Here is a 21634-nt window from a genome sequence, read left to right as displayed (position 1 = left end):
TAATTCCATGTTGCACTTTTGTGTCTTGCTTGCGTAAGGGAATTTGGTGCCACTGATGTTTCTGAATGTTTGAGGGGAATTTCTGTCAATTTTACAGTGTGTTTGAGGTGTTTGTATTTCAGTGTAGCTGCTGGATCCTCAGAAAAAAATTTGTAGGCAGTTAAGTGGCTTACAACTACTTTGTTCTGAGGGCAGTGATAGCAGGGACTGTAGGTATCGCTGCTTTTCAAAGAAACAAAATGACACAGAACTTCTCAGTGTGACTCAGGCATAGGAAGCCAAGTGCCAAGTTAACCTGAGTAAACAGGCACAAAAGCAGCAGAGATAAGCTTTGGCACTTAGGCAGTTGGGCCATGCAAATGAAATCTTAGGCAATAGATGAACACTGGGCACCAAATTAAAAAAAAAAAATCACACCCAAGCTTCTGGTTGTTCAAATGGAAATCTAGTGCACTCTGTGAGGAAGCAAGAGCTGTTCTTCAAGGGGTGCTCTGTTCTAACAAGTTGCCTCTTTCTTTTTTGCTGTGCTTTTTTTTTTCCCACGTTGCCTTTGTGCTCTAAAGTGTTTGGATTTATCCTCTGCAACTGTATTTGTAGCATCTGTGTACAAAACATAAAATGTGAGAATCTTTGCCTACAGTGGGTAGGGATGTGCACCTAATACTGACAGAGGGAACTTGGGGCATAGTCTGACACATTTGAAGGTGTGTTAAGGATGGATTTGCTTTCTGACTGTTGTGCCTTGGTAACCTGTTGTGCTGCATCCAGTACAAATATGAAATATGTGTAAGGATCTTACACCAGAAACTGTGAAAAGCACTATGTAATGTGTTTGAAGTGTTTGAGAATGGAAGTCATAGCTTTAATCCTAAATAGTTCTTAGTGGAAATTTTTTTGGTAAACTCATGCAGGTGTGAATGTATAGATAAAGTAACTCCTTGTTTCTGTTTCCCAGCATTGCTTCATTTGTGTGATTTTCCTCCTATAGTTACATGCCCCAATTTTACATCTAAAATCAATCAGTGGTTATTCTAATATATAATAAAGATGATAAAATGGTCCTTGGCAATATGTGACAAACTTGTGAAATAAGCAGATGGTAAGTTGCATTTTAATTGTGTTGATACAAAACTTAGAGCTGCATATTTCTTGTTTTAATATGTTTCTTATTTTATATATTTATTTTATAAATAATACCTTGGTTTTCTCTCTGCCATCACTGAGCTACTGGTTCTTGGAGAGAGAATAGTAGATTCAAATGGGTTTGAGCAATTGTGTTTATAGAGTAATTTCATACTGATTTTATTTTATCAGGTGCTTTTGTCAAGTCATAGGTGCTGCTGTGTCAAGTCACAAGTAGTCCTTGGGGGACAAAGAAGGCTTTCATTATGAAAGAATTGTTCTTGAATTCTGTGCCTTTAGTTGATTTTTGGCCTTTAAAAGCTGATGTGCTGAGTGTGATTGTTTATAAAAGTTCAGCTAAAAGAATCTGTTAACAATACATGAAGCACTTCTAGATGTATTAGAATATCTTTCCAATACAAGTTACTTAGCCCAAACAGTTACATATAGATAGAATTCCATTTGAATTTTCTGTTTATTTTTTAGAATAAAAAGACATTGTTTTAATTCTATCTCCCTACAGACCTACCATTGCTGCCAAAATGCTCCCTTGTACCATATTGCTGTGTAATACTCCAGATTTTCAGTTTTAACCATTCTTCAATTTTTGCACACCCTTGTCCTCCTCTGGTGCAGTGGTGAAGCAATCTCTGCTTTTGAATGCTGGGTAGACTCTTACCAGCTAGCTGCAATTCCTGCATGATGCAGGACAAATTCATCTATAATTTGTGATAATTTGCTTGTTAGGATGGGATTGTTTGTGCAATCCACTTAAACTTGAATCAGCGGTGCATGTATTACTTATCCTGATGTTGATAAAGATTGCCTCTAAAACTTTAGATGATTCTTTAACAAAACATATATTCGAAAATATAAAAAAGTACTGAAAAATAGTTAAAATTAGACAGAATTGCATTTTCAGAATTAAAAGTTACTAACTTTTTTTCTGCTGTTCTCTGCAGTACAGCCTGAGGGCATTGCAGAGACCTGACTTCAACTTGTGTGTAGTGACTTTCCTAGAGGTATGGCCTTGCTTCAGGTGCAAATATAATCTTTTTTTTTCCTTCCTCCCTGCAAAAGGAATGATGAACAAAATGGTGGCTAGAAGGAGACGTTTATCTTGCAGGCCATTGTAAGGATCATCAGATCTGGGGATCTGGCAGGGCTGTTTTGGAAACAAGATCTATATCCTGTGCAGTTCTGACTGAGAGTGTCCTTGTTAACCTGACAGAAATGTCTCCTGTTTATCTGAGGCACTGATCTGATCACACGTCAATGAACCTACTTATTCCTAGGGAAGTAAAAAAAGGAATTTGTGTGCTTCTAGACTCTTGTTTTACCTCATTAAAATTCTGTCAGTGTTAGTGTGGGACAGTGTAGAGAAGCTACCAGCAGTTTGTCATTTATTCCTAGTCAGCTCTCTTCACTGGACATGATTTCATTTTGTTGAACAGGAGCCTGTGCAGTTGTTTTTCAACTGCTTTTAACGCCTCTGGAGCTGATGTTTTGTTGGTGATGGTGGAGCTGAGAGAAGACACACCCAACAGAGGAAGAATAGAGGAATGCAGCAATGATCACAGCACCAATGTTTGTTTTTTAAAATGGCTTATTGTAAATCAATAATGATTATCTGTGAGCAGACAGCTCAGGAGGGCCAAAACAACGAGCACAGGAGGATTTGTGGTGATGCCACAGTGCAGATTAACACAGATGACACAACAGTCATAGGATTTGTTGTACCCTGAATGACACATCCAGTTGTTTCTGAATGTTACAGGTTCCTTATGCCTCCTAAGAAAGTTAAAGCATCCCCTCACAGTGCACTCATTCCCTTCATAGGATGCTGTATAGAAAACGGGTGTTTGATTTCTTAATCTGTGGTTCCAAATTGTATTTCTACTAGCAGTATCTAGTAATGCTAGTAAATGAATGTGTCAAAAAATAACTTTTATTCACAGACGAGAACTGTGCAGATGTTTACCCTCCCCACAAAACCACCAGTCTGGCACAAAAAGTGGAATAGAGGCGTTTGCTTTAATACGGTGCTGATTATAAACCAACATGGAATATCCTCATTGTCATTAAACAAGATCCCCTACAGGTAAAATGGCCTCTGTTGAAAAGCACGTTCCTTAGTTTAATTCTAAACCTACACATGAATTTAATTTCTTGTGAGAGGCCCTTTGAGATCAGACTGTAAATTCATGTACAGGTCTTCATTGAGATTTGAAAGAGAACTAGTTAATCTTTTTGTTGTGAGACAGTTTCTGGAGACAATAAAGAAAGCAGTTGCTGGGCTCCTAATTTCATAAGCCTGACATTCAAATTCTGCCAAATGCCTTGGTTAAAAAGTGTTTTATTGCATTAATTAAATAGCTGGTTGGAGATGCCACATTGTTGGATACCAGTTTAGGTAACAACAAATAAATTATTAAGTCAAAGGGGGAAAGCAGTGGAGGAAGGGAAATTTCCTGAAAAAGAGGGAGGAAGAAACACTAGAAACACTGTTTATATCCTGTTGGGAAACAAATTGGAGCTTTTTTTCCCCTAAAAAAAAAAGCTTTTCCTTTTTTTTTTCCCTTTTTTTTTGCCTGTCATGCATTTCCAAATGAGCTGAGGGTATCTCTGCTGTTCAATCAATGTGAAATTCAAAGTAAAATAGCAGTAAATAGAATGGAAGAGGCTGAATTTTTACGTTCTCATTGGTAAAGTGATCAAAACAATGACGTAAGTTGTAGGCTGGATTTCCATTGTTCTACATTAGTATTAGGGTTTCTAGGTGTCCCACTTACCAGTCAGGCAGTGCTAAATGATAACATCTCCTCTTCCCTAGGAGCATTAAAAATTAGATGTGGAATTTAAACATGCAAAAGTAGTATGTGTGCTTCTCTTTCTCTGTAACTCCCTGAAAGAATATAGATTGATTCATTGTGATTTTTGCTTAGTTGAAGAGAGAGTTCTCCAACCAACTTAATTTGGTTGTGAGTCCTTAAATGGGGGATACATGTCTCAAACTTCAATTTCCTCAAAATTCTGTGTTAGGGAAGGATTTAAATAGCTACCTCTTGATTACTATAGGGTAAAATTGATTTAGAAATAATGCTTTTGCAGAGCAGAACTAATTTTACCTGGAGTGCAGATGTTACCACTCCTGTACTTTTGCAGAGGGAGAAATAATCCTCAGGCACTATGGGAAGGAAGCAGAGTTTCAGCATCTTGCCCTGAAGTGTGACCAAGAGAAATAAAGCACAATGAAAGCACTAAGTGCAATCGAAGGCCAGTGGTCCTGAGCACAGCTGGAACAGCCAGGTTGCTCTCCCAGAACTACAGCTTACCTCATTTGATACATGCTCCAAGCCAGTCCATTTACCTCCTGTTTCTGCTTTGTGGCTTTTGTAGTGTCACAATTTCCACATTAGAGCAGCTGCTAGTTCCTCACGCTTTGGCTTTTTCCTATAATTAAGGCTTATTTGCAGTTATTGCTGTGAAACCTTTGTGGTGTTGCAGACTAAGTGCTACAGCACGGAGCTGGATTTGGAATGGAGTTTGAGCCAAGGTGTTTCTGCAGCAGAGCTCAGCACTAAGCATTGATGATAGCAGTGCACATCTCTAAAGGACACTGTCCTGAGATAAGCCACATGTCTGTTTCTAATAGGCAGCGGGATAATATTGTCTCCTAGAAAGCAGCCTATTATATTGGCATAATTGCAGTCTGATGGTAAATCAGTTTGAGCTCTCTTATATGCTTATTTAGTATTATGCCACTTCTAAAGCTGAAAGAAATTGCTGCCTTTTAGTGGTCATTTATAAAGAAAATTACACTCCAGTAATGAATGTATTATGAAAGCAGTTTATGCATATTATTATCAGACTCTGACCTGAAGTATAGAAACACTAGTCCATATCTTTAGTTTTGCCTTGTGAAATGATTCTGGCTGGAATCAGGCTCAAGTGAAGTACTGACTTGTGATCTATATATGATGCACTAGGTAATCTTGTATGATAAGGCTGTGCATTTTTTTAAAAAAAGTAGTCATGTCCCGAGTTTCCTGTCTAAGCACATGAAAGGAGGGATGGCAAGTCTGCTTTCCTTGCTTCAGCTAGGAGCATGGTGAATGGGAATGCTTGAACTAACTACACCTTTCACTGCAGTGTTACTAAAAGGCAAAGTCCAGCACTGTAATTTCTGAAGCAGAAATTATTTGCATCCAGTTCGAAGAATATCTGATACTTGTTTTCCCAAATATGCCTTCCAGGGTTTCACCAGGCTGTTCATGTTCACAAGGAGTTTGCCAGTCCTAGAGTCCTCCTGGCCTGCTATAAGATAGTCAGTACCTAGTTTAAAAAAAAAAAAAAAAGGGAAAACCCTTAGTTAGCAAATAGAATAAGAAAGAACCAAACCAGAATTTCTCTATTTCACATGAATCTGGCATACAGCACTTCTGCCAATTTCATCCAGCCTATGCATGTGCCATCTTATGTGTATAAATCCATGTGCATACTGTCACTGCTGGCTCCTGGGCACACAGATTCACTGGTGTCAGGGCTGTGCTCAGGGGTTACAACTACAAATTGATTTCATTCCAGTGAGGTTCTGCCCACAGATCTGCTGGGATTTGGCAGCTGCTGCTTACGCCTTTGCCCCCCTCCTGCCTTTACCACCCTCATTGAGCACTGTGAGCTGGAAAGCAAACATGCTTTGGTGGGGATGAATCAAAGGATGCTGCCCCAGAAAGGCTGATCACAGATTCCTAAGCACTGTCTACAGGGGAAGCAAAACCCCCAATGAGTATTTTGTCCTTACCAGGATTGAGAATGGGACATGTACAGCCCCTATTGGTCCAGGATTCTGGGTAAATGCTTCTGTTGCTCCGAGCAATTTTCACTTTGCCTGATTTCAGGACCTTCTTCACTTTCACAACAACTTCTGCATGGGTCCCTTTGTCATGAGCAGACAGGATTCTTGCTTTTATTACTGCCAGAAAACATATCCGAATAGAGACCAACAATGAATTTCTAAATGAATTTTGGTTAATGCTGTTAAAAGGTAGAATTTTAACACCTTGAAAGAAGACATGAAAAATCCCCCAAAGTGCAGTTGTACAGAAACTACAGTGCTTGTCCACTTCACTGATAGATCTTTTAAATAAATCAGGGGAATAAAAACTGGATTTTTCTATTTTTCTTTTTAAGTAGTTAACTCATTCTTTCATCATGTTATTTAGCAAATATTTTTTAATGGGCTGATGTCAAACACTTGGAAATTCTAGGAAAGCACTTGTATATATACAAAGGAAGGGTGAAAAACCCCAACCAGCAGCTATCAGTCTGATTTCAAGCACTGATTCTACACTTTATATTTCCAGTTTGAAAACTTTAGTGTTTTGCTTTAACACTGGCCTTTCAAAATTTTTGTCCTGTGAGAAGGGACTGTCTACAGGAAGGAAGTCAAGAAGTTTCCTATCAGGCATGACACATGACTAAAATTCTATTGATTGCACAACAAACCAGAACTATTTTTGTTTTGTGGTCCAACACCTGGTTGCCATGATACATTTCTATTCCTTTTAATTTAGTAGGATCCCATAACTTTTTGGCATGACAGGCTCATGTAGATCAGCCCCTCAAGCAGGCTTTGTTGTCTCCTGCCACAAGCACATCAACCTTTAGATCCCAGAGCTTTCCTTTCTTGCTTCATGTGATTGCATGAGCCAGGTGTTCATAAACAACAGTTTTAAATACATTCTTGGTAAATGAGCATGGCTATTGGATCCTGCATAATGACTGTAAAAGCAAGGGAATTTCAGATTTGAGGGTTTTTATCATTTTTTCTTGATGTAGAGGCCAGTCATTCCACTGAGTTTTATTCTAGCACCCCTTGTGCTGTAAAGAAGGAAATGAACTGGGTGGGAAGGAAACACCACAGAGCTTTGCATGAAAAAACAATTTAAGTTCTGATCAGAAGTTGGACATATTGCTAGACAAAAAAAGGCAGAAGAAATCCTACCTCTCAGGACTTAACCAACCCTGTCATTTTTCATAGCTATCAGCTAACAATATGCATAGCAGGAACATTGTGAAATGCTCATGGCCTGGGGGCATGTCACCCACTTACCATAGGCATATTTCATTTGGCAGAAGTCACTGACGCTTCCGAGCACCTTTTCTTTGCACACACACTTCTCTAGCAGGGAAACCCCAGAACACAAAAGGTTGGAGAAGAGCCAGGACATGAGAGAGAAAAGAAGAGCAAATGATCATCAGTTATGAAGTTAGATATCTGTAGTTCCCATAATCTATATGAACCTTATGAATAAGCTGGAGAGTGAGCTCAGTTATTTGCAAATGTGTTTCTTGTTATATGATAAAATAATTACTCTGAAATCTGATCAGCACTGTCAAGTAAAATGCAGCCCACATGAGGTCTATTGTACAGTTAATAATCTCACCCTAATGAAGAGATTTGTAAGAATCAGGTCCAGCTGTAAATCATGTAATTAATGAGACCTTTGTTTGATCCCATAACCTAAGAAATGCTGATCCTTCCTAGTATTAAGGCAATATCCATCTCAGAAAAGTCAAGTTATGCAGTAAGTGGCACTGATACCTTTGCCAAGCCACCAGTGATGGTAAGTGCTGATCTTTACAGGGCAGGCAAAACTGAAAACTATTTAAATACTACAGACAAGTTGGAGATGGGGGGGCAGACCCAGTCAGGGTGGAGGGTTGAAAGAACTGGCAACTAAATGTTCACAAACTCTGGGCTGTACCTGGGTGCCTCAGTGCAGAAAATCCCTGCTCGTGATCGTTCCATTTCCACTCCTCTTCGCTCTCGTTGGTTGGCGTTTGGACGAGGTCGGGGATTCGTCCCCCGATGGGGATGTGAAAGAAGGGCTCACTGTCATAGCTGGGGGACACAAACCACAGCTCTGCGTTAGGGCACCACAGGGGAGGGAAACAAACAAACAAACAAACAAACAGCTGCCCAGACTGATGAGCTTGCTTTCTTCAGATTGGGAGTGCAAATGTGAGAAAGACTTCATGCCATGTAGAGAGATCACAAGGTCTACGATTCTATTTAGGCCTCCCCCTGCTGACTTAGCATTTTTTAAAGTACCTATAAATTGGGCCTTTTATGCTTACGTTTGTTTGTTTTGGGGGAATTATGTAACTTAGTGACCACTTGTCGATGTTGCTGGGACCTGAGGACAGCTGCAGGACCTGTAGAACTGCAATTGCTCAGCAAATCATTTTACCCTGGGCACAGATGAGAGGCAGATTCTTCAGACTCTTCCATCTATTTCCACAGTAAAGATGTGTTTAAAGACCCTGCACATATTACCATGGGGTTGTGGAAATGCCTATTATTACTGCAAAGATTCATCTGTTCAAGATTGCCTTGGATAATGCAGTGGACTTAAAGGTGTAAATGTAACCTAAAAAACCTTCTATGATTTACAGCCACCTTTTCAAATGATTGTGCACCCTCCAATTTTTGTTATTGCTGCAGAATTTGTTTCATTTCACGGAATCCATCTCAGAGTGAACCCAGAGCAGGGCTTCTTTACCCATTGAAACACGTCCCAGTGCGCTGGTCACAGTCTCTGGCGCAGTCACAGGGGCGACAGCCGTTTTCTCCAAAGCCCCAGTAGCCCACGAGGCACCTGTCACAGTTGGGACCTGCCACTCCTGGTTTGCAGTAGCAGAATCCTGTCCGGGGGTGGCATCTCCAGCTGCTGCTGAACGTGGCGTTGGCTGAACCCATGGGCTGGCAGGCACAGGCTATGGACACACAGCAAGAGGCAATTCAAATTAAGTGCCGTGGGGTCAGCTGCTTCTATGACATTTTTGCAAGGCTGATAAACTTGTACCGTCTTCCTCATGCTCAGTAGTTTTAAGTCAGAACTAGTAAATATTGCATTTCAGCCTACATTTGTTTGACAAAGCAAAACAAGTACAACTTTGAGCATTTGTGCAGGAAATACTGAGCATTTGTACTCTTCCCTACTACACAAATCATGACCACACTGGGTTTTCGAGTGATACCAGAAAGCCTTCTCTGTGTATTTATTTTTAATGGGGCTTGGAGGTAATTAACTTTAAAAGTGTTTTGCAGAAAGTTTCACTAGCAAGGGCAAGGAAAAGATTTATAGCTATTGCCTACATTGCCTTTCCTGTAAACACAGAGATCACAAAACTACTGTTTTCTCTGGGGTAGATGCAGCTTATACAGGTGGTTCAGATGATCTGAAATATATTTTCAATTTCTTTCTCCAAAGAATGCACAAATTTCCTTCAGTTCCTTTCTAAAGTGCTAAACATCATACAATGCAGTACAATGTAGTACTGTATGTGCTGAAAGAAGCTGATAAACTTTTTTTTTACAAATGCACAAGCAGATCTTTTCAAGGAAGGCTAGCAGAATGAAAGACCTCTAAACTTACTAGATGTATTTTACACATAGCTGAAGATAAGCAAATAGGAGGGAAAACCTCCAAATCCCTCAAATACTGTTGCCAGTTTCAGCCTAGCAACTCCAGGCAATTTGGCAGGAAAACGGATAGTTACAGTTCCTGTGGGCATCTCTTTCTGCATAAACAATAAATTGTCATAATCCCACACCACCGGTGCATTCCTGATGTGACAGCATCAGGGAGGGATACACAGAGAGGTACAAGCCAGCACAGTTGACTCCTCTCCATCAGGGCAGAACCTGGCTGGGATGGTCAAGCCTCATGCCAACAGCTCTGCAGAAGTGAAATAGAAGCAGTAAACAAACCCACTCTGACATTCAGACAAATCTGATCAAAATGAGAACTGAGCTGAACTCCAGGCCTTCATATTTCAGCTCTCTTTTGTATCAAGAAAGCAGCATGCCCTGACTTTCACTTGTAGCAGACTGAAAAGGTAATGCATCACTATTTCATCCATCTGGAAGAGGATAGAAATAAAAATTGTGTGGGTAAGGCCTGCTTTTACAGAGATTTTCAGTTAAATGTTGGACACCCAAGGTGTTTAGATAGCTTGGATCAGAGGCCAGCCTTTTTGGATGCTTATTTGAACCAAGCATGATCTCCACAGCTTTTGAAGTTTGCCCATCATTGTTTCTGATCAAACTACTTTTCTTCATGAGCTCACAGATAAAAGACCAAATGAACATTCTGATCCCACACACCACTTTTGAAGGGGAAAGGGGCAAATATATGACTAAAGGGAGTTTAAAATGTAGCAGGGACAAATTCACTTTCATCTGCAACCTCATAGTTGAAATTCAGGAAAAGAAAATACCTTTTGAAAATAGTACAGGAAGAAGGGTGAGCAATTTTGTTTAAAGGGCATTTCTCTTATGATCTGCTTACCATATAGTTATTTTTTTCCCCATGCACTGTGTTCTTTATGCCAATAATTTTAATAATATTATTATACTGCTGTGGATGGATCTGGACCCGTTGTGCTCAGGGGACTCTAGCACAACAGCCTAGGGACAGAAAAGCCACGTGCTGTCACGGGCAATGTGCTCGGCACAATGGGCGGGCTGGCGCAGGGCAGCAGCCTCTCCTCTTTGCCAAAAAGCAGCCTCGACTTTGGGAGCAAACCCAGGGCTTGTGCTGTCAGTTCTGGAGAGCAGGTGTAACACTGAAGTGCTCATTAGCCCTGACAGGTTCAAAGTAAAGGTCTGATTTTTTGCTGCTAAACTTGATTTCACCCCCCACCCCATTTTTGAAGGGCTGACTACATCACCCTAAAAAAGAGACTCTGTTTGTCAGTCACTGAAAACAATGGATGTCATGGATTTGGAGATAAGGACGGGGAACACCCTTCCTTCATTGCAGACAGGTTTGAGACACAAGGAATAAGAGTTTGCCAGCACCAGGGTTACTTGAATCCAGGTTTGGTTTTGCTGTAATATTACTATATTACAGGATCTGCCTGTGGAGTTTTCACGTAAAATGCCTTAGATTTCTGCAACCTCAGGGTCTTTCTCCCTCTTATTTCTAGTTTTTGGGCTTCATCAGTGAAAGTAACTTAACAGATGGGTAACTCACATCATTAGACTACCTATCCCCAGCTGACACTGGAACCTGATTCAGGAAGATGAGAACTTCTCCTACCCTATTCCTGAGGGAAAATGTTACAGCACAGTAACTGAAAGCACTGGTGAAAACTGATGAGGAAGCAGAAAACAAAAGTGCCTTTTATTTTTTATTTTGAGGCAGCAGCTCCGTAAAAATAATGTTCCCAGATGAACTGTGGGACATATTTTCCAGCTAGAAACTGGGACAGCTTCTGGTGCATCAGAAAGCAAGCTAAATCAATACATGTACAACACTTTCAGATGAGTTATACAAGTGGCTTGCAAACTCTTTACTCAGTCTGTGTTTATTTAGCATTTCAGCTTGGGTGGGTACATTGTCTGGCTTCCAGAGTATTACAGCCAAAATCCCAGTTGTGCATCTAAGGTAACTCCTATAATAAGAGCCCACATGTCACATGCTGAAGGGGCAGCTGTGGATGACTAGGTTTTTATCTGTTTAACACTACCATGGATTTGCAAATAAACCTCACTATTAAAGAAACATAAAAGCAAGTTTTCAAAACCTTACCCTTTAATATTTTCTAACATTTGACAACCCTTTCCCACTGATTTTTGCTTCTTTTCACTTGACAATCCCTCATTTTGTCTCCATCCACCTCCCTGTCTAACAAAACAGCAGCCAGTGTGACAATGACCTTGTTTGTCAAAGGCATCATCAATTATATTAGGGACGGTGTGCAGAGAATCCTGGCTCAGAGCTGGGCAGTTTATTTTGGTTCTCCCCTTGACAGTAGTGTAGTGAAAAACATAATTTTACTATAGAGTTGCCTATTGGTCACAGAGAGTCACAAAGCATCCTGTTGCCTTTTAGTCTCACTCCCATACCAAGTTTCTGTGGACACTACTGTAAAAGGGAGGAGACAAGAAATAATGAAAAATGAATAATTCATACTGCAATCCCCACTCAAGTCCCTAATAAATCTGTCTGCCCTCAGCACAGCTGTCTTCCCCATGTAATTAGACACAGATGCAAAATATAATATTGGTTGCAACAATATGGTCCCAACTTACAGGAAAATAACAGGTGCTCCAAGTAAGTCAATGGCCTATGAGGTATCTTGTCTTAAAATTTTGTCTAATAATACTGCATAAGATATAGCTGTGAGCAGACTGGCTATTTGATTTAAAAAAAAAACAGGCAAAATGAAAAATCAAATAGTCTTTTGAGTCTGAAATATATACATGTGCATCTTGGGAGTATATGATCAAACCAGTGTGATTTTTAAAGCAGGTCAGGTGTGGGGATTGACTCTGCCAATGACGTTTCTTAAATGAAGGAAATAAGATAGACAGCTTTGTGTGTGGTCAGGGCTGATTAAGACAGACTTTGAACCAAGATGTGATGGGGCCTTTGTGATATTAGAATTAAAAGTTCACTCCCTCTGCTCAGAAGTAAAAGGATGAGAAGCAGAGCCTTTCAGACCATGTGTGTGTGCATGTGCATCTGGGCACATTTTAATTTTCTAGCCTCGTTCTTTGAGTAAAAAAGCTTGTTTTCCTGGAGACCCTTTTTAATGGGTCTACATGCCTGCATTACTTTTAAGCTAAGCAAAGGGTGAGTACAAAAGATGGTGCCATTTCAGAAGGATCCCTTAAGCCTTGGAATAAGCCACAGGAAAGAGCCAAGGATACAGCAGCTTTTCTAACCATTGGTTAGGAAACAATTAGGCTTTTGAGTCAAAGCTCCCATACAAGTCTATATACAAACTACTTAATCCTGTGTTGTCACCCCCAATAACAGGCAGGTGTGTGCCTTGCTCAGGGACTCTTTTCATGCCTTTTTTTCTTTTTAATATAGATCTAAGCAGTGTCCAAACAAGGCTCTGCCCATGACCCTGCTCTCATTCATCCCAGCTGGTAGGAACAGGAGAAGCAAAGGGATCAGAGGCAGGCTACCTCTGCAGACAAAAAGGAATAGCAGATTCACACTTCCATATCAAATTTCAGCAGATTTTTTTTTCTAGGGAATGTCTTTGCAGTCTTGCACTGGAGGGTCAGCTAAGGGTGGTTTAGATAGTACCAGAAGATCCAATTGTTATACAATTTTTTTTTTTTTTGAGCAGATTAAGAGAGAATGCTATTCATTATTATGACTAATGCTTAAAGATTGTTTCTGGGCCTGAGCAGTGTCCTGTTAACTTTGTGGGAGCCTGAGGGGGATGTCACAGCTGAACCTAGAGTTTGCTCTGGATGGCAGAGCACTCTTCAAGCGTGCTTTCTCAAAGGGATTAGCACAGCATTTCATTCAGCTTTTTCATCAGACTTCCTTTCCCAGCTCAGTATCTACTGTACACAAGGGTCAAGTTTTCATCTCCCATTGAAAGTTTTTCCTCTGAGCTCAAAATGGGAAGATGGGCACTAGGTTGCTCTCACCAAAACCATCCATTCAGTCTGCTGTTTGCAGTTTATTACTGCTTTCCAACACTTGCTCATTGGGTGGGCCTTTCATTTAGTGTTGTTAGTCTGGCACTATTTGCTTTAATTTCTCAAAGTGAGACAATGCCTTGGAATTGGTACACTTAAATCCTAAAAAACATGTTATTCCAGAAGTGGCAGCTCTTCAATTTATAACTAGCAGGCTGACAGGTATGACAGAAGTCTATCTGGTGGGCTTATTGTCTCATATACTAGCAATGCTCAGAATACAAACTTTTTTACTGAGAAACCAGAGTTTGTTTTAGGGTCACACAACCTGGACAACTTGGACCACGCCAGATGAGGTTTATTGGCAATGCAAGTTTTCAACCTAAAGTATAGAGAAGAGGGCCTCTATCCTGCAGGAGGCTTTGCAGTTTAATGTTAGCTGCTGATGGTCCTGGAAGAAAAGGCTTCCCTCAATCAAACTGAAGCTGTTCTAACCAAAGCCCATCTCCGTTGGTGTTTCTGATAATAACCAAAGTAGTGAAGTGTTCCCTGAAAATTCTCTGCAGAGGTGCACTGTAACACCAAGTGCACACTTACACGCTGCCTGCAGTCCTCATGGGGAAGTGTTTAGTGATTAGGTCTTCCATCATACAAAGTGCTACCTATAATGGGAATTTGTCAAATCTTATTGTGGCAATTCTCTTATTTTCTTTAAATAAAAGGGAAAAGGCACAGATTAACCACCTACTTCCCAGTTTTCTCTGATCTCTGTAGTTATATCCAGAGTACCTCCTATTCCTACAGAGGTAGAAGCATCATGCACTCAGCTGCTGTAAAAGCCAAGTGGGCTGCAATGTCCTTTCCTTATATCTTGATATGGCAAGCATTCATGAATGCCTTTACACCCCTGGGAAAGGTCCCACTGACTTGAATCATTCACAGATAAGGTCATGCTTACCTTTGCTGCTGAATCAGACCCATTAAATTCATCTCAGCTAAGAGAAACTCTAGTGCAGGCTAGTGATCCAGAGTACCTCTTAAGGAAATAGATATGCTTTAGAGGGCAACTCAGTCAATCTGTTTTAGGCATCTACCTTAGACTGCTATAAATAATTCCCCTGAGGTCCCTCTGTTTCTCCACTGACAGAACAAGGAGCCTAGAAAAGACATATAACTTTCAGTGACTAAAGCAGGATGGCAGCTCTCTAGGCCTGAGCATGCAACTCAGAGTGGAGACAATTGCATTTAAGGGCTTTCTGCTGGCAGCAGTACCTTCCCAGGTGAAAAGAACATTGTTGTGCTTCACTGGCACAACAGGAATAAAGCTCTTTCAAAAAGGTAAATTTCTGAACAGTTTTTCTCTTGCTATGCAGAGTATTGGCAGGGGTTACTGAGAGACCTGTAACCAGACCAGACAAGAGAGGCAGACGTAGAGTCAAGGTCTGATTTCATCTAGGCAAACAGTTCTAGGGTTTCCAGACAGATAGGCTGTATTTCCAAACAATGTTTTTTCCTCTTTGCTGCTCTCCACTGTTCCTTGACTTTAGCAGTTATCTAGTATTACACATGATGCTGGTTACTGCACCATCTCCCTGCTGCTCAGTGCAGGAGTTCATACACAGATTCTTTCAGGTGCTATGAGATTGAAAGCTAATCTTCTGGCATAACAATTTGTTCTCATTACAATATTCTCCTGTAGCAAATCTGCTGAGAGTAGAAACAGAACTAGAAAGAGGCCACCACAGAACACTACAGGATAGAGGGTGAGCCAGATCAGCTCACCCTCTGCCCTGTCTGCTGGTCCATGTTCTGTGATGAGCATTGTGAAAAACAGAAGAAAAAGTTGTGTGGAAGCAGTATGCTGTCACCAAGTTCCAGTGGGACGAAGGCAAAAGAACAGAAACATTGGATATGATGGGCAAGAAAGTTTAAGTAATATTACAGGACTCACAATCCTAGGGAGAGGAGTAACCTAAGTGTTTAAGAGGAATCACATTGAAGAACATTGAAAGGGTCAGAAAAGTTTCAAAAGCTCATTATGTCAGTGGGCAAGTGGTCAGATAACAGAGGATGAAGTTCTCTATGCTGATAAGTGATGTCTGAGCTATGGGGAAGGAAACTATCCAAAGGGAGAAATGAAATTAAGTATATTACTGGAAATAGCAACCTCTCAAACAAATGTGAGATAGAATCAGACATGTGAAGCCTGGCAGGATACTCAGGAAATGTTTACTTTTAGTGAGGGAGATTTGGGCTGTTTGCCAGACTGGCGGGGTGCAAACCATCTTGATCCAGATGTTGTACGTCCTCTATGTGCAGCCATGAGTGCCTGTGTGCCTGAGACACACCTTAACACATTCTGCTGAAGTGTTAATGATGCAATTAATTTGGGCAGAGCACCCCATAACATAGCGGTAGAATCTGGAAATAAGTCTGAGTTCTGATGTATTTGTTCCCAAGTGAATATGAACAGTTCCAGGCCTCCTGTATCTTCTGCATCCATTATATTTATGTGCACAGATGTTGCACAATCAAATGTAATTTAACAATAGCTTGTACATAGGCTGACACAGTCTTGAGAGGTACAGAAAAAAACCCCAGGTAAATAAAATGTGCCTCAAGAGAAAAGGAACCATATTCATTTAAAACCAAACAAGGAGAATGTACCTTTCCCCAGGAGGCAATGCATTTGGAGAATTGAAACTGTTATCACAAAAAAAAGTGTCATAACATGGGGACAAATAGACAAAAAATCTGGATGATCACCTTTGATCAGAACCCCCTGTAGTTTAGGAAAAGAATACAAAGAAAATACAGTAATACTCATGAGTTACCTCTATAGGAGTTAGTGATTCTATAGAAATTATTTTGTTCTTTCAATGATGCTTTCACCATGCATTCTTCACTTCGTGTAACATGGTCACTTACGTTTGCAGACCTCTGGAGAAGACATGGGCTTCCCTCTGTCCCGGTAAAAGCCAGGTTTGCACCTCTGGCACCGATGTCCCTCTGTGTTGTGCTTGCAGTTGTCACAGACTCCCCCACTGCGCTTCCCCGAGGCCAGCCACACACCCAGGTCGAAGTGGCAGCTCTCGGCGTGGTTGTGACAGCGACACTCTGGTGAGGACAGGAGAATGTCCTTCAGGCTTTTACAGCTGACTCGGTCATCATGGTAGCATTTTCCAAACCAATCTGGTAGTATTTTAAACCCTGCTACAACCTGGAATTTGGCGGGGGGGGGGGGGGGGGGGGGGGGGTGGTGTTGCTACATGAAAACCAGATTTCTGGCTTGTAAATTCCACTCCTCAATAGCCCCAGTGCAGAAGAACAACCTGCACACTGATTTCTCCATCAATGACCAGCAACTTATCCCCAGTTTCTGCAATGGCACCATTACTGTAAACCTTCTGCAATGGCACCATTACTGAAGTCTTTGTGGGGGAGCTTTGCCTGCTGTTATGGTGAGTGCTCACCCTGAGAGCCTGGGCCCTTCCACTTACTTCTGCATTCATTAGGTGCCCCTGTTTTCCCATCTCCTGGCTTCCAAGGCTGGTCGTTGTAGAGCGGAGCACATTTCTCGCAGTGGTCCCCTGCCGTGTTGTGTCTGCACACACACTTCCCATGGACCTGCCAGGGAAAAGAGAGCATCAAATGGCTGCAGGAACAGGTGGAGCTCCCAGCAGCCTCAGGAGGAGCTGGGACTTCTGCACAATTCCCACACAGCTGCTTGGCTCTCTTAGGAAACTCACAGAGACTGGAGCTAAAACATGTAGCTCTCTCTTTTCACAGTTATTAATGTAGAATTTTTCCTATATCTTACAAAATGCACATAGCAACAATTTAACTCTCAGTTGGCTATTTAACAACTGCATTGATGAACAACCTGTAGACTCTAAATTTGGTGAGCTAACAGGTCTTATTTTGATTTACAAGTTCAAGGCAAGAGCATGCAAAGAGTATCAAATATGCTCTGAGCTAGCAGAGTCAAGTCACAGGAGTGCATAGGCTAACAGAGCATGCTGGGCTCTGTCTTATTTGACATTAGCACTGATCTGGAAGAGAGCGTAAATACAGGGACGTGAAATCATCATGAATTACAAAATTTTAAATTGCTAGATGAATGAAGATATAGTCATGGACATCCCAGCACAGTTAAAAATGTAGCAAAAAATTAAAAATGGAAAAAAACCAACCAGTATTCCCACAGAAAAGTAACCTAAAACCACACATTCTATGTGGAAGGCACAGGTATTTTTACTCAGGTACAATAGACATGAGCCTGCCAATTTACATATTACTATATATAAATTAGATTAGTAAAAAAAGGCCCAGTAAAATTTTGGGTTATGAAACTAGGAGCACTGTAATTCTGAAGGGACAGAAAGCAGTACCTGCAATGCTGTGTTCAATTTTGAACATCTTATTACCTGATAAATTAGGTGAAATTAGAAGATGTTCAACAAAAATGAGCAAAAGCTGGCTGAAGAATGGAGCTGAAGTACATCTAAGCTAGAAAACAATGCATAATGTTTGGTGGGTAAATAAAGTGCAAAAAGTCTTGACTAAAACTGGCTGAATAGTTCTCTCTGTGATTATTTGCTTGAGAAAGTACTTGAAGAAAGAACTTGCTTCGTTTGTACTTACCTTCACTGGAACACAATAATGATTTTTAGTCATGGAATTATTCAAATACATATCAGATTCGGAAGTATTCAAATCAGAGTATTCACACCAGAAACCTGACCTTGCAAACTGAGCTAGTCCATCCTTCAAAGAGAAAAGTTGAAGCTACTTCTGCTCTCAAGTAATTTTACACACCAGGAATAAAGCAGCCACTTCCATGATAAACTGATTTGGTGCATGAGGTTCTGTAATATCAACCCACAACTAAGAATGGCCTTACAAAAGAGTTTTTATGTTGTTGCTAGGTTTTATTTGTTTGTGAATTTTTTAAATAAATAAATACTATTCCAATATCTGTTTGCAGTGCCTCAGGGAAAGGATTTCACAGATAAATTTTTTGGAGGAAATATCAAGCATAGTGTGTGAGAGAGAGGGAAGGGTGGTACCTTAAGTCATGTTCTACATTTATCACCAGAGCAGCTGCTATTATGCCACGAGACAATGGTACCAGAGCAGGAAACGCCCAGAAATCAGGGGTTAGACCCCTGTCCCTCCGTGGGCTATTGATTTCCCACGGTGTGTCCCGAAAGCCAGGCTCTCCCTGCAGCCCCGCTCCGCCCCTGACAGAGCAGGCCGCCCCGCAGCAGCAGAGACGCGTCCAACGGAGCGGCAGCGTGCCTGTGCCCAAACTCGTGTGCCTGCAGCCGTTTGCTCTCCGCTGCCCTGGTTTCTAATCCTCCCCGAGCAGAAGCGTGATGCAGCAAGCAGAGGGGGCGGCTGCAGCTGATGCCGTGGGCCCTCCGTGGCCAGCGGGCACGGCCGCTGCCTCCCGGAGCCCGCACCGCGGCACCGAGCGCGGCCCGCGGCCTCGCCCCCTCGCGCGGGGAACTCACCCGCGTTCCCGGCACGAGCAGCACGCCAAGGGACAGAGAAAAAGGCAAAAATACGAATACAACAGCGTTGCGCTTTTCACTATTTGCGTTTGACACCTCAGGCTTTAAGTTCTCCCCTGTGGTCACAGGGGCTGCTCTTCAGAAGGCAGAGAACAGAAGAGAGGTAAAGTGATCCTGACCCAGAGCTGTAGATTTACAGATCTCCACACGTCAGACTCCACCTGAACTTCACAGCTCATTCCAAAATGGATCAGAACAAAATTCTAGATCTCTTCGCTTTCGTAGGAAATACTTCTTGAAATGTATTTCTATGTAAAATCTGTACGTTAACCCATTTTATTGTTTAGAAATACATTAAATACTCTGAATGCTACTCTGTATCACTATATTAAAAAATTATATGAAAAATGCTGAGACTGTGCAGTTGGGAAATGATAGAATTAAACCACGTAATCTCATTTTAGCCTTGAATGACATGATCAAATATTCATTATTCCACAGGACCCTGTGCTTACAGTGCACAGCACAGATGGTGCGAACACTCGTGAACAATTATACAGAAAAATAAACAGGAAAATTCAGTGAGAGAGGAACGGAAAGGTCGAGTTATTCTTCAGAAAGTAAATGTGTTAGTTTGCTCATTGCCCACTGGTTTGTTTGAACTGTAGTTTGTGGAATGTTGTGAGCAGGACAGAGGCAGAGAAAAGGCTTCCTACCTGTGATCCCTGCTATGGAACAGCTCCCAGATCCACGTGGAAGGATGACTGGCTCTCCTGCTGGCTGTCTGCTTGGCTTTTCAGCCCTTTTGTCTAAGCCATTGAGCAGGCACAGGGAAACAGGGAAGCTGGCATGGAGCTTCTCTTAGAAAGTGTTACATTTGGGTACCAGCATTTTTGGCATATGTTTAAGAAGGCAAAGAGAATTGATTGGTATTGGTGGAAAGGTAAAGCAAAATGAAAGAGAATATCTGCCATGTATCAAGGAATATTTTTTTCATGGGGAGTAATCTCAGCATTCATGGGTGAAACAGCTACAGAAGAAGAGTGCAACATGAGGTGACAATGAATTACAGAAAGGATTTGGATAAGAGAAGAGAACAGATGAACAGTTCACATTGAACACACAAGAAAAATGATTAATGGATGTAAGTGGCCATCACAGAAAGACTAGTTAATGCAGGAAAAGCTGAGCTGTGGAAGAGACCTGTTACACTTAAGTGTGAGATAAAATAAGGTTAGCTGGGGTGGCTGTGAGTAATGAGACAATTTGTTCTGTTAGGGAGGAAGAGATAGGAGAGGCAGCCAGAGACTGAAGTCCAGGAAAGAGCAAGAATGAAATACAGGAAACTGTGAGATAAAATAGGAAATGGGATATCTGCTTAAAGACAGGAGAAAATAAGAGTCACACTCAACACCAGCACAAGGAGAACAGGTGTCTCTGAGTTGTTATTCACTGCTAAAATAAGTCTGCACTTCTCACACCAACGTGTGACCAAAAAAGCTGGAAAACTGCAATCTCTACCACATGCAAGATCTCAGGATGCACTGGATCACAAATATCATACCAGGAAAGAGAAGATAATCAGACAAGTACAGATCCAGGGGAACTATGCAGACACTTTTCTATGCCCTTGAAAATAGGGTCAGATTTACATGGAGATAGTGACAATTAATAAGATTAATAAGAAGATGAGTGTCAGGAAACAACAAGGACCAGTTGCTCTTTAAGGGCCAAAGAGCTACAAGCTGAGGTTTTCAACACAAAGGCTATGTCCTTACTGAGGGGGCACTATCCCAAGCACTGTGGGCAGAGCAGGGAGCTCATACCACAGAAACAAAAAGGAAAGGGACTGTGATAATTCAGGAGCAGCAAGAGACAGGTGAAGAAAGACACAACATGGATGCAAAGTCTATTCAGAGGGCAGAATGAAAGACAAGCTGCAGCACACACCAGGGAAAGGGACAGACCTAGAGCAGAGCCCAACATCCCCCAGGAGACAGGGCCAGGGATGCAAACAGACACACCCAGAGCATAGCTCAGACAGTAAGAGCTCAGGGCTGAAATTAAATAGGACTCCAAAGCCAATGGTCTGGGAGCATGGGTGAGAGTCCCAGGTGGGGCTGGTCAGGGCTGTTAAAGTTCTATTAGTGCCTTCAGGACACTAATAATAACACTTTGATTGCCACTGCATTAATGTCATTGGCCCCTAGGATATCTGACTACAAAGAAGCACCTGAGATAGGAGATACTTCAGCCTTCTTCATCTGGAACTGGCAAGCCAGGTGAAGGAAACTTGACAGCAAGGTGTGAGCAACAGAGGCAAAATTCATGCCACCAGTTAGGAAAAAAAGCCAGTTTTTAGCTAAAGCCTGAGTAGTTTCTGACACTGATTTATATGAATGCATATAAATGTATTGGTACAGCAGATGAAAAATTGAGATCTAGGGGATTTTTGTATAACCTTTATATTTCACTTTGTCCTTTTGTTCCTTAGGCAACACTGCCTATGGCAACACTTGACATATCCTGATCCTTA

General features: G+C 41.4%; 1 protein-coding gene across 1 annotated transcript in view; it reads right to left on the bottom strand.

Annotated features, from left to right (window-relative positions):
• Window positions 1-3048: 3048 nt before the first annotated feature.
• Window positions 3049-21634, bottom strand: part of LOC137480739 (netrin-4-like) — a 45299-nt gene continuing 26713 nt past the window's right edge. Inside the window, exons 4-10 of the mRNA XM_068201998.1 lie at window positions 17083-17209; window positions 16511-16699; window positions 8691-8904; window positions 7893-8029; window positions 7238-7306; window positions 5927-6097; window positions 3049-5457 (exon numbers count right to left, since the gene is read on the bottom strand). Of these exons, the coding sequence (XP_068058099.1) occupies window positions 5321-5457; window positions 5927-6097; window positions 7238-7306; window positions 7893-8029; window positions 8691-8904; window positions 16511-16699; window positions 17083-17209 (1044 nt within the window). The 3' untranslated portion in view covers window positions 3049-5320. The remainder of the gene's footprint in view (window positions 5458-5926; window positions 6098-7237; window positions 7307-7892; window positions 8030-8690; window positions 8905-16510; window positions 16700-17082; window positions 17210-21634) is intronic.

Source organism: Anomalospiza imberbis, chromosome 11 (assembly GCF_031753505.1).
Source record: "Anomalospiza imberbis isolate Cuckoo-Finch-1a 21T00152 chromosome 11, ASM3175350v1, whole genome shotgun sequence".
Taxonomy (NCBI): Eukaryota; Metazoa; Chordata; class Aves; order Passeriformes; family Viduidae; genus Anomalospiza; species Anomalospiza imberbis.
This window is presented reverse-complemented; position numbering and strand designations above follow the sequence as displayed.